Source organism: Schistocerca nitens, chromosome 4 (assembly GCF_023898315.1).
Source record: "Schistocerca nitens isolate TAMUIC-IGC-003100 chromosome 4, iqSchNite1.1, whole genome shotgun sequence".
Taxonomy (NCBI): Eukaryota; Metazoa; Arthropoda; class Insecta; order Orthoptera; family Acrididae; genus Schistocerca; species Schistocerca nitens.
The window spans coordinates 802,788,403-802,805,349 of record NC_064617.1 but is presented as its reverse complement, the minus strand read 5'-3'; the positions used below and the strand labels follow the sequence as shown (position 1 = coordinate 802,805,349).

General features: G+C 45.0%; 1 protein-coding gene across 2 annotated transcripts in view; it reads left to right on the top strand.

The window, feature by feature from the left end:
• The first annotated feature begins 232 nt into the window (after positions 1-232).
• Positions 233-16,947, top strand: part of LOC126253207 (sugar transporter SWEET1-like) — a 189,944-nt gene continuing 173,229 nt past the window's right edge. Inside the window, exon 1 of one of the 2 annotated variants that reach the window (XM_049954384.1) lies at positions 233-399. In XM_049954384.1, coding sequence (XP_049810341.1) covers positions 317-399 — 83 coding nt within the window. In that variant the 5' untranslated portion in view covers positions 233-316. Of the gene's footprint in view, positions 482-16,947 lie in introns of both variants that reach the window. The other variant, XM_049954385.1, reaches the window with a different exon arrangement.

Sequence of the window (16,947 nt, the reverse complement as noted above, 5' to 3'; positions counted from 1 at the left end):
GGCGACAGCTCGTGATAAGCGGGGAAGTAGGGTTGGAGTCCCGGTTTGGCACAAATTTTCAGTGCCGTCATTCTAATCTACAGCTGATGGTAGTCATTATTCGCAATTTCGAATTCATCTGATGTGTATAGGAACGGCTGCATTCCGCCGTAGTGCATTATCAGAATAACACCTGCACTGGAATATCTTATTTAACAACTTTGGTTGATTAAAATTTGTAAACAAACATCTATGGATACAGTTGATACCCATGCCAGTGTGGCACATTTGAAAATCGTGGTAAAAGTGGAATTTGGTGGAATTTCTTACATAACTGATGACACCGGAGCTGGAAAACAAATTTATCCACCCGTGTTTTTGGGATAACTGGCTGCGTTATCGGACAGGCGTGTATTATACGTAAGATGTTATTTCCCGATTTGAAAAGTTTATTTGCCACAACAGCGGTGACGTCTGGTATTATCCAGTTTTTATCTGGAATGTGAGTGAACTGTTATTTTCCATAATTTTCGGTAATATGAAACGCATGAACATTACAGGGAGTCGTAATTAGTTGGTGAAAAGGATTTCTAATCGACATACACTTGTAATTGTGAGTAGTGTGTAAGGGGGCTTTACATATTTTGTTCCAGATTCAAAAGAAATTGTCATTTCAAGAAGTTCACGGTTTTCCTATGTTTGGAACACATCAGAAATCTAACAGTCTCTCTTAACGCAAAATGCGTTGAATATGACACGAGGACATAGACATCTGCCAAACTTACAGATCAGTCTGTTTCCACAACCTTTACTTTGCACCCACACTCGTTGGCTGTGCAACTCACAGTAAAATTGCCATCTTCCAACCTTACGTAGATTTCTTGTTGCACTACAGCTCAATCTGTCACCATAACCAAGATTTCAGGGTGACCCACTGTTGCATTCTAGGCGTATGTAAGGCCGTGTATTTCATACATTATTTATTTCAGACAGGGATATCGCATCAAACAAAAGAAAAAATTATTCTGATTTTGTACCCTTTTGCACTCCAAAGGTTTCTCACTCCTTGTTCTCACACAGTATAATTGCGTGTTACCTCTTGTCATTTCACATGACTCGTGCATTAACTATTGCAGTTATATAGTTTGTAACAAAAATGTACGGCACAAATTGCAGGACACATTCCTCACACATAGACGAAGAAATTATGTTAAATGAACATGGGTCTGAAAACGCATTTTTTCCTTGTTACAATTCATTTTCTCTAACTCATTAATAATGGGAAACACATAAAAACAGAACGTGAGAATCATGTGGAACATGCTCTCTTTTTGATGATGCCTGTTTATGTTGTGGTTTTACATGCCCCTATTGCCATGCGGCATATGTCATTGCTTGTTTGCAGCTAACATTAAGTTTTCTACTGATCAATACAATTGTTGCAAGCACACAGGTTACTAGATAGAGATTTGGCTCGTGCAATGGCAGTGTACACAGCTGCAGAGAAGGCAGATGCCCATTTAGTGTGTGGATTAGCTGATAGCAATGGTGCTCACACTCAAATGTTTGGGGGATATTTTCATGTTGAAGGTGCCCCAAAAGGAAAATGCTTGAAGCCATTGATCGTTGACTTAGGGAGCATGGGGCATTTAAATCTGATACTTGTGACTGGGGGATGCCTAGAAAGATGAGGACACCACAATGGGAGGAGGCAGTTCTTCATGTAGTTGATGATGATCCTAATGTCAATACAAGACATGTAGCTGCATCACTGAATGTTGACCACATGGCTGTCTGGCTAGTGTTACAAGAGGTCCACCTATATCCATATCATTTAAGTTACAGTGTGTGCAGGCACTATCAGCAGCTGATTTTCCTGCGTGGGTACTCTTCTGCGAATGGTTTATTCAACAAAGTGTCAACCCTAATTTTAGTGCAATGGTGCTGTTCACAGTTGAGGCATCGTCTCAATGATATCAGATAGTAAAGTTTCAAAATCTGCATGCAAGGGCAATGTCAATCCGCACGCAACTGTTGAAGCAAGTCATCAGTGAAGATTTTCTGGCAGTATTTGGGCCATCATTGTTGATAACTGTTTGGTTTGTTTCATTCACCCAGGCTCAATGGACAAAGTTATCATAATTTCGTAGAGAATGTTCTACCTGATGTGTCAAGAGATGTGCCTTTAGCTGTGCAACAAAACGTGCTTCATGCACGCTGGAGCACCTCCTCATTTTATTGTTAATGTTTGTCGGCTTCTAAATAACAATTTGTTGAAAGGTGGATAGGCTGAGATGGACCAATTGCCTGGCCTCCACTTCCTCGGGACCTAAACCTGCCGGACTTTTTTTTGTGGGGACATTTGAAAGCTCTTGTGTATGGAACCCCTTACAAGATGTTCAATCTCTGTACCTGTATTATGGAAGGCTGCAAAACCACAGGCAGTATCCCAGGGAGATTCAAGACGAAGGGCTGATGCGTATCTCAATGGCCACAGACGTCGTATTGAACAACTCCTGTGAGAAAGAGTTGCATGCTGTTTCCTAGCGTGTTCTGGTTGTGTGTATTTCCTGTGATTAATGAATTTGAGAAAATGAGTTATAACATGGAAACAAAGCGCTTCCAGACCTATGTTCATACAACATTTACAATTTCTTCGGCTACATGTGAGGAATGTGTCCTGCTTTTTGTGCTGTACATTTTTATTACATCTGCAATTTTATTACTCCTGTATGTAGTGATATAGTATCATGTGGCTATCTAAATGTTTTGTGGAAGTTATTGTAGTTTTCTGCTAGTGTTTCTTCTCATTCTGGTAATTATCTTGCCACAATCAGCTGTTTTCAGTTGTGTGTATTGCCGTACATTGTGCTTTTCCACTTGAGTAGTTTGATTGATGTAGTGCTTTGGAGTGTAGATGCGTACTTGTTTCAAGGAGAAATTGGTTGTAATGATTAAACATGCAGTTTCTCCACAGTCTCTAAATAACCTGCCTCTTGTGCAGTATCGTAAACCAATAGTTGCAAACAGTGATTACATTTACGTATTTACATTACATAAATCCTGTAGACAGAAAGCTTTTCAATATGGAAAAAAGGTTGGAGAAACACAATAGAATAAAATGATACAAATTTTTGAAATATAAAATGCTAAAATGAGCTTCACTAGAGTATGTTGTTGTTGTTGTGGTCTTCAGTCCTGAGACTGGTTTGATGCAGCTCTCCATGCTACTCTATCCTGTGCAAGCTTCTTCATCTCCCAGTACCTACTGCAACCTACATCCTTCTGAATCTGCTTAGTGTATGCATCTCTTGGTCTCCCCCTACGATTTTTACCCTCCACACTGCCCTCCAATACTAAATTGGTGATCCCTTGATGCCTCAGAACATGTCCTACCAACCGATCCCTTCTTCTGGTCAAGTTGTGCCACAAACTCCTCTTCTCCCCAATCCAATTCAGTACCTCCTCATTAGTTATGTGATCTACCCATCTAATCTTCAGCATTCTTCTGTAGCACCACATTTCGAAAGCTTCTATTCTCTTCTTGTCCAAACTATTTATCGTCCATGTTTCACTTCCATACATGGCTACACTCCATACAAATACTTTCAGAAAAGACTTCCTGACACTTAAATCTATACTCGATGTTAACAAATTTCTCTTCTTCAGAAACGCTTTCCTTGCCATTGCCAGTCTACATTTTATATCCTCTCTACTTCGACCATCATCAGTTATTTTGCTCCCCAAATAGCAAAACTCCTTTACTACTTTAAGTGTCTCATTTCCTAATCTAATACCCTCAACGTCACCCGACTTAATTCGACTACATTCCATTATCCTTGTTTTGCTTTTCTTGATGTACATCTTATATCCCCCTTTCAAGACACCATCCATTCCATTCAACTGCTCTTCCAAGTCCTTTGCTGTCTCTGACAGAATTACAATGTCATCGGCGAACCTCAAAGTTTTTATTTCTTCTCCATGGATTTTAATACCTACTCCGAACTTTTCTTTTGTTTCCTTTACTGCTTGCTCAATATACAGATTGAGTAACATCAGGGAGAGGCTACAACCCTGTCTTACTCCCTTCCCAACCACTGCTTCCCTTTCATGCCCCTCGACTCTTATAACTGCCATCTGGTTTCTGTACAAATTGTAAATAGCCTTTCGCTCCCTGTATTTTACCCCTGCCACCTTTAGAATTTGAAAGAGAGTATTCCAGTCAACATTGTCAAAAGCTTTCTCTAAGTCTACAAATGCTAGAAACGTAGGTTTGCCTTTCCTTAATCTTTCTTCTAAGATAAGTCGTAAGGTCAGTATTGCCTCACGTGTTCCAGTATTTCTACGGAATCCAAACTGATCTTCCCCGAGGTCGGCTTCTACTAGTTTTTCCATTCGTCTGTAAAGAATTCGTGTTAGTATTTTGCAGCTGTGGCTTATTAAACTGATTGTTCGGTAATTTTCACATCTGTCAACACTTGCTTTCTTTGGGATTGGAATTATTATATTCTTCTTGAAGTCTGAGGGTATTTCGCCTGTTTCATACATCTTGCTCACCAGATGGTAGAGTTTTGTCAGGACTGGCTCTCCCAAGGCCGTCAGTAGTTCCAATGGAATGTTGTCTACTCCGGGGGCCTTGTTTCGACTCAGGTCTTTCAGTGCTCTGTCAAACTCTTCACGCAGTATCGTATCTCCCATTTCATCTTCATCTACATCCTCTTCCATTTCCATAATATTGTCCTCAAGTACACCGCCCTTGTATAGACCCTCTATATACTCCTTCCACCTTTCTGCTTTCCCTTCTTTGCTTAGAACTGGGTTTCCATCTGAGCTCTTGATGTTCATACAAGTGGTTCTCTTATCTCCAAAGGTCTCTTTAATTTTCCTGTAGGCAGTATCTATCTTACTCCTAGTGAGATAAGCCTCTACATCCTTACATTTGTCCTCTAGCCATCCCTGCTTAGCCATTTTGCACTTCCTGTCGATCTCATTTTTGAGACATTTGTATTCCTTTTTGCCTGCTTCATTTACTGCATTTTTATATTTTCTCCTTTCATCAATTAAATTCAATATTTCTTCTGTTACCCAAGGATTTCTACTAGCCCTCGTCTTTTTATCTACTTGATCCTCTGCTGCCTTCACTACTTCATCCCTCAAAGCTACCCATTCTTCTTCTACTGTATTTCTTTCCCCCATTCCTGTCAATTGTTCCCTTATGCTCTGCCTGAAACTCTGTACGACCTCTGGTTCTTTCAGTTTATCCAGGTCCCATCTCCTTAAATTCCCACCTTTTTGCAGTTTCTTCAGTTTTAATCTACAGATCATAACCAATAGATTGTGGTCAGAGTCCACATCTGCCCCTGGAAATGTCTTAAAATTTAAAACCTGGTTCCTAAATCTCTGTCTTACCATTATATAATCTATCTGATACCTTTTAGTATCTCCAGGGTTCTTCCATGTATACAACCTTCTATCATGATTCTTAAACCAAGTGTTAGCTATGATTAAGTTGTGCTCTGTGCAAAATTCTACCAGGCGGCTTCCTCTTTCATTTCTTAGCCCCAATCCATATTCACCTACTACGTTTCCTTCTCTCCCTTTTCCTACTGCCGAATTCCAGAGTATACCTAAATAAATTAGGTCACACAATTCTTCGAAAGATGTCCTTCAGTGCAGTTGAAGTAGGCCTACTTGGAACAAAATAATTTTTATTTTTAATTCTAAATTCTGCTGTATTAATCACTATACACTATAATACATTGTGATAGATTGTTGAATATGTATCCATTTATGTAGTTTTTTGCTATCTGTGCTTGCATTAAACCCTTGAAAGACTTGTAAAGATGGCTTTGGTGTAGTATTGCAATCATGCTTTGTGTTATTTTTATAAAATAAAAGGGATTTTGTTGACAAGACATTAACGAGTGTTTGTACAGTGGCACAGTTCTCTATCAATGCTATAGGACATTCTGGGCTAGCACCAGATACGAATGTTATAATACACTTTTGCATTTTGAAAATGTTTCTTCTGTAAGTCAATGTTACCTGAAAAATGGTTCTATAAACTTGTTACTAACTGTAAATATGCAGGATAAATTAATTTCTTCATTTTTAAATTGCCTACAACCACCGTTAAATGTATCGCAGGTATAGCTGAACTAAATAGACTGTAGTTAGTCAAACCAACAATAATTTTTTCTCAATTAACTCATCAGTATGTTAAAATGCTTCATTAGCTGCTCATTTATTTAGTGAACTAGTATTATTTTTTTATTTACTATACTTCTGTTGTTTGAAAAAAGGACAAAGTTTGCATCATGTGACGGTGCATTTTGTAGATCATTAATGTGTGCTGGAAACAACAAATGAGACAAGAGCAAACTTAGTGGTACCTTGTGTCTGATTACTTCAACTTTAGTGTGCTCATTGTTATGTGACGGACATGGAACTGATACCCACTGTGTACACATAAGATAAAAATCATGGGTTTACTTTGTCAAGTTTCCTGCAGTATTTTACCTTTTGCATGAAGACAATGTGGTTCACACAGTCAAAAGCTGTAATATAGTTATGTTGTTCTAATGTGGGGTGATATTGGGTGGGGGGGTGGGGGGGGGGGAGATGTGCTCTCTTTCGCAGCTGGTTCATGTGCAGTCAGAGAATTAGAGCTTGTGTGGATATGGCACCAACAATCTGTTTTCAGGCTGGATTTGCAGAAGGAAGGGGAGGAGAAGGCCAGCAGTACCTCTCTGTGAAGACCTTAGGAAGATCTTAGCATACTGGGAAAGGGGTTGCTCATCTGCTGCAGATGTACCACCCATAGATGCCCATACTGTAGGGGAGAGACCTTTTAGTGTAGAAGTGATGGTAACTATCAGAATGCAGGTACTGTTAATGGTCAGTGCGCTCATTATGACAGAAGTTTGTATGGCACCATTGGAAAGGTGGAGACTAGATCCCAGGAAGGTGGAACGCTAGGCTGAGGAGGACCAGGTAAAGCAGATGGGAGAAAAGGTGTTGAGGCTGTGGAGGAGGGAAGATACTTTGGCCCTGTGTTCAGATCATGAAGACATTGTCAACAAACCTTAGCCAAAAAGGGGCTTGGCGCGTTTGCATGGCTAGAAAGATTTCCTCTTGATGCCCTATGAACAGATTTCAATAAGAGGGTACCATGTGGGTGCTGTGAATGTGCTACAGATTTGATAAATATCTTCCCCTCTAAGGGGTAGTAGTTTGCCTAACAATGTGGTTTGTCAGATGTATAAGGAGTGAAATGGTGGGTTTGGAGTTGGTAGGACATAGGGACAGGTAGTGCTCAGTATGATAGTGGCTAGGCCACAGTTAGCAGCAATGTTGGTGGTGTATAGGGAGGTGGCCTCAACAGTGTTAAGTAGCAGTCCAGGTAAAGAAAATGGTTCATATCTCTGATATGGGAAGCTAAACTGTGGATGGTGGATTGGAGTCATTGGGTAACAAAAGCCAATATTCTTTCTGTGGGAGCACAGCAGCCAGCTTCAGTGGGGCATCTAGGATTGTTATATTTATGAATTTTGAGAAGCATGTAGAAGGTTGATTTGCTGGCAGTTGGGTAATCACTGTGGTTAACACAACAGTAGCAGAGTTTGCAGGGAGGATACATAAAGTGTCTCAAATTTGTGGTCAAATGTTCTTTTCTCAATGGAGAGTTTTTATTCTTGGAAAGGAATGGAGGGTGGAGGCCAAGTTGGATGTAAGGAATTCCTGGAAAATAACTAGGTGGAAGTTATCTGGGACTGATGCAGGGTTCCATAAGGAATGAGAGGACAGCGGGTCTTTGATGAGTCCAGCAAGATTGAACTAGGGTGTGGGGCTGAAGTTGAGACATTTGGATAGGACTAAAACTTCTTTCGGATTCCAACTTTTAGTAGGAAGGGTGGCAACCATAACAATACAGTGGCTATGAGTACTTATCATCATGCCTGGAAATGAGGAACTTCCTAATTACTGTCCTTCCCATCCCTTCTAAAGTGGTATACCACTAGCCGCTCAACCTGTGAAATATCCAGTTCAGCCTTGTGCCACACCTGCTCCCAATCCATTGGCAAATGGATCATATCCATGTGGAAGACCCAGGTGCAAGACCTGTTCAGTGCATCCACTATGACATCCTACTCCAGTTCTGTCAAAGGTCCATTTTATCCTATCAATGTGAAAGCAGTCATATCGTATGCCAGCTCTACCATAAGTTCTGCATAGCATATTACATGGGGATGACCATTGATCAGCCCCCCCTGCGGGTTCAGGAGTTAGAATAGGCCCGCGGTATTCCTGCCTGTCGTAAGAGGCGACTAAAAGGAGTCTCAGCCTTATGTGATGGTCCCCTCTCGGGTTTGACCTCCATCTTTCTAAATTATTCCGAAGAGCGAGCCAATTGGGGAAGGGCGCCTTACATGGTGCACTGTATCCGTCGTGCATTGAGACCTTTAGCCGGCTTTTTCGTCATTGCAATGGTGTCCCGCTCGTTTTCCATCTCTTTGGCGAGGATACGTCCCTGGGTGCGATTACCACGCTGCACTCTGCAGTGTTGCTTTTAACTGCGGCGATGACCTTGGACATTTTTGCACCTAAGATCCAGCACGGTAGCCAGTCCGTTGTGGTGGGGCCGCCATGTACCCTGTTGGTTGTAGCCCCCTGACAACACAGGGATCGCTCTACTGATGCCTGCGCCGTTAACTCCCCACGTATGCCAAGGAGTAGATGCCCATCTCCCTGGGGCATCAGGACTCCCGGCAATGGCCATCCTGCCAGGTGGCTATTGCTGCGGCTGGGTGGCGCCCGTGGGGAGGGCCCTTGGTCGGAGTAGGTGGCATCAGGGCGGATGACCCGCAATGAAGCGTGGTACATCATCTCTCACTGGCGGCCAGCCACCAGCAGTCTCTAAGCGTTCGAAGGCTCATTTTAAAGCTGACGTTTATGACCCCAAATCGTTCCCATCCCTGGCCACACCATGGGAGGAACGAAAGGCAATGAATGACAGTGATGTGTATTCGCCCAGGTATCTCGTCTGTACCAGAGCTGATGGTGACTCGTTTCTATCCGTGAAGCCTCAGTTCTTTGTAGAGCATTTAGAGGACAAGTTTGGGGAGGTGGAGGGCTTGTCCAAAATGTGCTCTGGGTCAGTTTTGATAAAAACGGCATCCTCTGCCCAGTCACGCAGGTTACTTGCTTGTGAAAAGTTGGGGGATGTTAACGTTACCATCACCCCACATAAGAGTTTAAATATGGTCCAGGGTATTATTTTCCATCGGGACCTACTTTTGCACTCTGATGACGAGCTGTGCGCCAATTTAGAGCGCCGAGGTGTACATTTCGTCCGGCGCGTCCATTGGGGTCCGAGGGACAATCAGGTTGCTACCGGTGCCTTCATCTTGGCCTTCGAAGGTGATACATTACCAGAGAAGGTCAAGGTGATCGTCTACCGATGTGACGTCAAACCCTATATCCCTCCCCTGATGCGGTGCTTTAAGTGCTGGAAGTTCGGTCACATGTCCTCTCGCTGTACTTCTAGCCTCACATATCGAGATTGTGGACGCCCATCTCATCCCGATACTCCATGTGCTCCGCCTCCCGTCTGTGTCAGCTGTGGAGAGCCTCATTCCCCTTGCTCGCCGGACTGCAGTACCTTACGGAAAGAACGCAAAATCATGGAATATAAGACCCTGGACCGACTGACCTACACTGAGGCTAAGCGGAAATTTGAACGGCTACATCCCGTGCGCATGATGTCATCTTATGCCTCCACTGTCACTCCTGCTCCAGCTCCTTCAGCTGCAAGACATCCAGTCAGCTCTCAGAGTCAGAGGACCTCACCTGCCCCCTTGACGATGGGCGCCCCTTCTCTCGCTGTTGCTCCCACACCATCTACCTCGGGAGCAGCACCCACTAAACCACTGGGGACACCAGTCTCCACTTCTAAGCCAGAGAAGCGTAAGTCTTCTTCGGCTTCTCTCGCTCGGAAGGGATCCCTTGGGTCTCTCCCTTCCCAGGTTCCTACAAGCGGCACAGCAGACACCAACCAGTGGCTGAAGAAGCCACAGGTCGCTGGTCGACGGGCTTCGCGATCCTCTTCGGTCCCGGAGACTGACTCCAATAAGCCCTCTCAACAATGGCAACCAAAGGAACAGCGAGAGAAAATGACTTTGAAGACCCGTAAGACAAAGACACCTGCGGTGGCACCTACTCCACCGCTCCCTAAAAGCTCTGAGGTTAAGGTGGAGATCCTTGCGTCCGCTGAGGACCTCGATCTCGCCGGTCCCTCAGACGCAATGGATAGCACTTGCACAGGTGCTCCATCGGAGGCAGCAGGTGACCCAGCGGCGTAATCTGCCTTCCCAGTCCCGTCATGCCTTTCTCCGCCATGGACAATACCATCCTCCAGTGGCACTGCAGCGGTTTCTTCCACCATCTAGCTGAGCTCCGACAACTTATCAGCCTTCACCCTTTCTTCTGCATTGCTCTTCAGGAAACTTGGTTTCCAGCAATGCGAACCCCCGCCCTCCGTGGCTATCGGGGTTATTATAAGAACCGAGCAGCTTATGAAAGGGTGTCTGGTGGCGTCTGCCTCTATGTCCTTCACACTCTGCACAGCGAGTCTGTCCCTCTCCAAACACCTTTAGAGGCTGTCGCTGTTCGGGTGTGGACGCCACAGGCTGTTACCGTCTGCAGTCTTTACCTTCCACCGGATGGTGCTGTCGCGCAGCATGTCCTGGGTGCTGTGATATCCCAATTGCCGCCACCTTTCTTGCTACTGGGCGACTTCAACGCCCATAACCCTCTGTGGGGTGGGTCAGTGGCGACAGGTCGAGGTGCCACCATTGAGCATTTATTAGCACAGCTCGATCTTTCGCTTTTAAATGATGGTTCCTCCACACACTTTAGCGTGACGCATGGCACGTCCTCCGCCATTGACCTTTCCATCTGCAGCCCTAGCCTCTTACCGTCTGTCCAATGGCGAGTGCATGACGACCTGTGTGGTAGTGACCACTTTCCGATCTTCCTGTCACTGCCACAGCGTCGGTCTTCTCTGCGCCCTTGCAGGTGGGCTATGAATAAGGCTGACTGGGACTTGTTTTCCTCCACTGCCGCTATCGAGCTTCTCTCTAGTGATGACATTGATGCGGTGGTTCAATCGGTCACCACGGGCATCGTTATTGCCGCCGACTCTGCCATTCCTCGTTCTTCTGGGTCCCCTCGGCGGCGTACTGTGCCTTGGTGGTCGCCTGAGATCACTGCAGTGATTAAAGATCGCCGGCGGGCGCTCCAGCGTCACAAGCGACATCCCTGCGTTGAACACCTCATCACCTTCAAACGGCTGCGTGCGCGGGCCCACCGCCTTATCCGCCAAAGCAAGCAGGATTGCTGGGAGCGGTATGTGTCCACCATTGGCCTCCATGTCACTCCATCGCAGGTCTGGGCCAAGATTCGTCCCGTCTACGGCTATCGGACCCCTGTCAGCGTCCCTGCGCTCTCACTGAATGGAGCAGTTTGTACTGACTCCAGCGTCATTGCAAATTGCTTGGCAGAGCATTTTGCTATAAGTTCCGCTTCTGCGAATTACCCCCTGGCCTTCCGCTCCATTAAAGAGCGGGTGGAACGTCGGAGCCTTTCGTTTCGCACCCACCATCCAGAATCTTACAATGTTCCATTCAGTGAGTGGGAATTTCGCAGTGCCCTAGCAGCTTGCCCTGATACCGCTCCTGGGCCAGATGGCATCCACTGTCAGCTGCTGAAACACCTTTCAGTGGACTGCCAGTGACGGCTCCTCGACCTTTACAACCGCATTTGGGTCAAGGGTGAGTTTCCGTCGCAATGGCGGGAAAGTATTGTTATCCACATTCTGAAACCTGGGAAGAACCCTTTGGAGGTGGACAGCTACCGTCCCATTAGCCTCACCAACGTTCTTTGCAAGTTGCTTGAACGGATGGTGAGCCGGTGGTTGACCTGGGTACTGGGGTCACGGGGCCTTCTGGCTCCATCTCAGGGTGGGTTCCGTAAAGGCCGCTCCGCCGCCAACAATCTGGTGAGCCTGGAGTCGGCCATCCGTACTGCTTTTGCCTGCCGTCAGCACCTGGTCGCTGTCTTTTTCGACATGCAGAAGGCGTACGATACGACATGGCGCCATCACATCCTTTCTACGCTTCATGGATGGGGTCTTCGGGGCCCTCTGCCAATCTTTATCCGCAATTTTCTGTCGTATCGTACCTTCCGAGTGCAAGTCGCGGCCTCCCATAGTTCCTCCCAAGTCCAGGAGAACGGTGTGCCCCAGGGATCTGTTTTAAGTGTCTGCCTGTTTTTAATAGCCATTAACGGGCTCGCTGCGGCCGTGGGAAATTCTGCCTCCGCTTCCCTGTATGCTGACGACTTCTGCCTTTACTACAGCTCTACTGGCGTTGCAGCTGCTGAACGTCAGCTACAGGGCGCTATCCGCAAGGCGCAGTCTTGGGCTGTAGCGCATGGCTTTCAGTTTTCGGCTGCCAAGACCTGTGTTATGCATTTCTGCCGGTGCTGAACAGTCCATCCTGAGCCGCAGCTTTATCTTGCCGACGAACTCCTTGCTGTGGTGGAGACCCACAGGTTTTTGGGGGTCGTTTTTGATGCTTGGTTGACTTGGCTGCCTCATATTCGGCAGCTTAAACAGGCGTGTTGGAGGCATCTAAATGCTCTGAGATGCTTGAGCCACACCAGCTGGGGCTCCGACCGATCTACCCTGTTACGGCTCTACCAGGCGTTAATCCAGTCCCGTCTGGATTATGGGAGCCTGGCTTATGGCTCAGCATCCCCATCTGCATTACGGGTGTTGGACCCAATCCTCCACAGCGGGATACGCCTTGCCACTGGTGCCTTCCGTACCAGCCCTGTGGACAGCATCCTAGTGGAGGCAGGTGTCCCTCCACTGTGGTTCCGACGCCAACAATTACTGGCTGCTTATGCTGCCCATGTTTTTAGCTCGCCCGGGCGTCCAAATTACCGTGTCCTGTTCCCGCAGTCAATCGTCCATCTGCCAGAACGTCGGTCCCGGTCGGGTTGTCCGATCGCCGTACGCATCAAGGAGCTTCTCTCTGGGCTTGGGTTTTTCCCTATTCCACCTCCTTTTCGGGCACCTCTGCGTACACCCCCGTGCTGTGTTCCTCGCCCTTGCCTTCGGCTCGACTTGGCACACGGCTCGAAGGACTTAGTCCCTCCAGAGGCCTTCCGCCGCCGCTTTTATTCCATCCTGGCCACGTATCAGGGCTCTGGCATTGTTTACACTGACGGCTCGATGGTTGCTGGTCGAGTCGGTTATGCGCTCACTCTAGGGGACCATTCCGAACAACGTTCCTTGCCGGCTGGCTGCAGCGTTTACACTGCTGAGCTGGTCACCATCTTTCGAGCCCTAGAGTATATCCGCTCCTGCTCAGGTGAGTCCTTCGTCATCTGTAGCGATTCCCTGAGCAGTTTACGAATTCTCGACCAGTGTTTTCCTCGTTTCCATCTGGTGGTGGCTATCCATGAGTCCCTGCATACTCTTGCGCGTTGCGGCCGCTCTGCGGTCTTCGTGTGGACCCCAGGCCATGTTGGGATCCCCGGCAATGAGAATGTTGACCGGCTGGCGAAAGAGACGACTAGTACACCATCTCTGGACATTGGCCTCCCGGAGACAGATTTGCGAGCATTCCTACGCCGCAAAATTCTGGACCTTTGGGACACTGAATGGCGCGCCCTGCCTTCACGCAACAAACTTCGGGCCATCAAGGGGGCTACCGGTGTGTGGCGCTCCTCCTTGTGGGTCTCTCGCAAGGAGTCTGTTGTCCTCTGCGGGCTGCGCATTGGGCACATATGGATGACGCACGGCCACCTATTGCGATGTGAGGACCCACCTTTGTGTCGCTGCGGCTCCATTTTGACAGCGGTCCACATTTTTATTGGACTGTCCACTTTTAGCTGTGCTCAGGCAGTCGTTCGCACTGCCTGACACGCTCCCTGCCCTTTTAACAGATGACTTGGCTATGGCTGACTTAGTTTTACATTTTATTCGGGCAGGGGGTTTTTATCATTTAATATGAGTGTTTATGTTTTATTTTATTGTTTTGTGTTGATTCTGGCCTTTGCCTATGGTTTTCAACTGCATTTTTAATGTGTTCTCGGTGGTTGGCTTTTCCTTTTTTTTGTTCCTGTGGTCGGCCTACCACCGTCACACTCTGTGTGATTTTATTTCGTTTTGTCTGATCTCTGTCGGAGTCTTTCTTGTCCCGTGTCCTCTGACGTCTTCCCTGTTGTTCGTTTTTATTCTCTTTGGGCGGTTTTAATTTTTTTTTTTTTTTTGGAAAAAGGGACTGATGACCGTCGCAGTCTGGTCCCTTTAATCCCCCAAACCAACCAACCAACCTACCAACCATTGATCAGCTGTCCACAGAAATGCATGGCATCCACCAAACTGATTGTGATGCCACAACTATGCAGTGAGTCATTGCCCATACTCCTCCTATTATTCATATTGTGCTAAGGGCTTTCTATTAGCAAACTATGGTGAGAACTAAGTGGACTAGACCTTATGTTTACTTATTTAGTAATAAGAATGAGTCAATTAGTAGCGGGGCACAAATGTCTCAGAATCTGTTTTTAATTTTGTAGAGAAAAGATGGGATTTGAAATGTTTTCTTCTACACTCAAGAAGGATTTGGAACAATTAACTGGAATTCTTAAATCTATAAAAGACTTTATAATGGTAGTCTTTCAGATGAGACAGCCACAGCATGTCAAGCATTAACCCTTTTAATCTGCAAAACCTTTATGGAGTATGCACTATTAGTTTGAAAGGCTTAAAAAAGTGCAAGGGATAAGTCCTTTGAACAAGATATGGCTGATGTTCTCTAATGACCTTGTTGTCAATGTGATTTAATCGTTAAGTATTATGGACCATCTCTCAGATAGCAATGATTTTTTTGTCTTATGATATTTCGCACATCCCTGTGAAGTGGACTCACCTGTGTACCTTCCTGTTGGATTGCAAGCTGCACATATCAGACCTCTTGCATTGTTGCTGTCCTTTGTTTCTTATTTGTGGGCTTTGAGCGATCTCACAGACGTATTATAATATTTGTGCATTGTGTTTTTGTTGAATAATACTCTTTCTCCGTGGCAGGGAAAGCTGGAGTTTCTATTCAGTGTATTTTACGTGAGATAGATGTGGATATTCAAGAACGGCTCAGTGAATTCTCATATGAAAACTTTCCCGATAATGACCCTGGTTTTGAGATATTTAGTGATTATGACACAATTCAGAGCAAGAAACTGAAAGTAAGAAAAAGGCAACATAACATCATCTTGCAGCTACCTGGACTGTGACAGATGGCGAAAAGTCTTGGAGAAAACCCTGCTGTTTTGAATGAATGTAGTCTGTTCTTTACTCAATATATTAAGATAAAATCATTCTATGGACAAATCTTAAAATGTATGAACTTGGAGCACGGTGTGCTAATGATTGCTTATCGTATCTATGAGATGAGATGTTGATGTCTTTGGATTGAAGTCATTAATAAGACTATTAACGTATTCAGATGTTTTCAAATTGGGGAAGAAATCAGTTTACAACTTGTTTGCAGCCTAAGGAACAAACAAATGCGTTTTCAATTGTGCTGTTAGTAAAGAAAGATTATCGTTTTTAGTATCTGGATTATGATATGACAACCAAGATAATCAAGTGGAAAGGAAGAAATTAGACAAGTCAGCTACATTTTCACAAATCTTTGTGCATTTCATTGAAAATAGTAAACCTTTCTGCTCTTGTACCTTTTCCTACTGTTGTACCTTTCTGTGGAAGGCATGGGTTTAGAATGTATATGCCAAAAAACTGGCAAAATATAGCATGAAAATTCAGTGCTTTACTGACACACATACAAATTACTTATATAATGCATACATTCATTCTGAAAAAGACAGCAATAATCACACCTTTTCATCAAAGCATGAGAATGGTCACTGTGTTCCCATTTAGTGTTCTTCGATTGGTGTAACCTTTTGAAAACACATGGAGAAATATTACAGGTAACAACTGGTACTCATTAGTGAGACAAGTCAATGAACTTCCATCAGTATGCTTAAAAGAAACAAAAAGAAGATTCCCCAGCAATTTCTACCTAATAAGAATCCAGGTGTTAAGAAAACTGTTTATGGTTTTGCTGAAGAAGTGATCCTGGTTTCATTTGAGTCAAATAAGTCCAAAGCTGCAATATTAGTATCTTCTATGCACCGTTCAGTAAGCACTGGTCCTGGCTCAGGAAAACCTGAGATCATCATGTTTTATAACACAAGAAAATGTGGCAAGGGCTGTCTCAACCAATGGTGTACAATCTTGTAAAGTTTCTGAACAGCAAGATGGCCTTTGGCCATTTTCTTCAAAGGCAGAAGTAATGATGACATTGATCTTCATGAAGACTCCAGCAAGAGACCTTGTTGAGCTACATATAAAGTGCAGACTTTCTGTTGGACACTTGCCATGAGAGTTGAATGAATACTTCACATACAAAATGAGCTACAAACACAGAAAAAATTGTTTGAAAAACATGCCTTTCCCCTCATTTGAAGAGGGAAACAAGATATCCATGTCAACAGTGTAGTGTCTCAATTTGTTTGGAGTGTTCTAGGAACATCTCTGTGAAATGCATGCAAGTTGAAAGTGATTAAAATATGAGTCAGGGCCTCGTAAGATGCGTAATATTACTTTCTATTTGGCAAAGTTTGCTCCTTCATTGAATTACGGAGTGCAGTTGTTGGTCTACACTGAAACAGTGAGTAATAAACTCAAAACTGATTTTGCGTACAATTTCTCATAAATGTGTAGTGGTGCAGTAGTATGGACGGTTGCGTGTCCCATGTTGGGTACCAGACTGAAATGGGTAGGTGGTGCCATGGCCACTATGGAGGATGGAAAGGCTGCTCTTCTAATGGTCA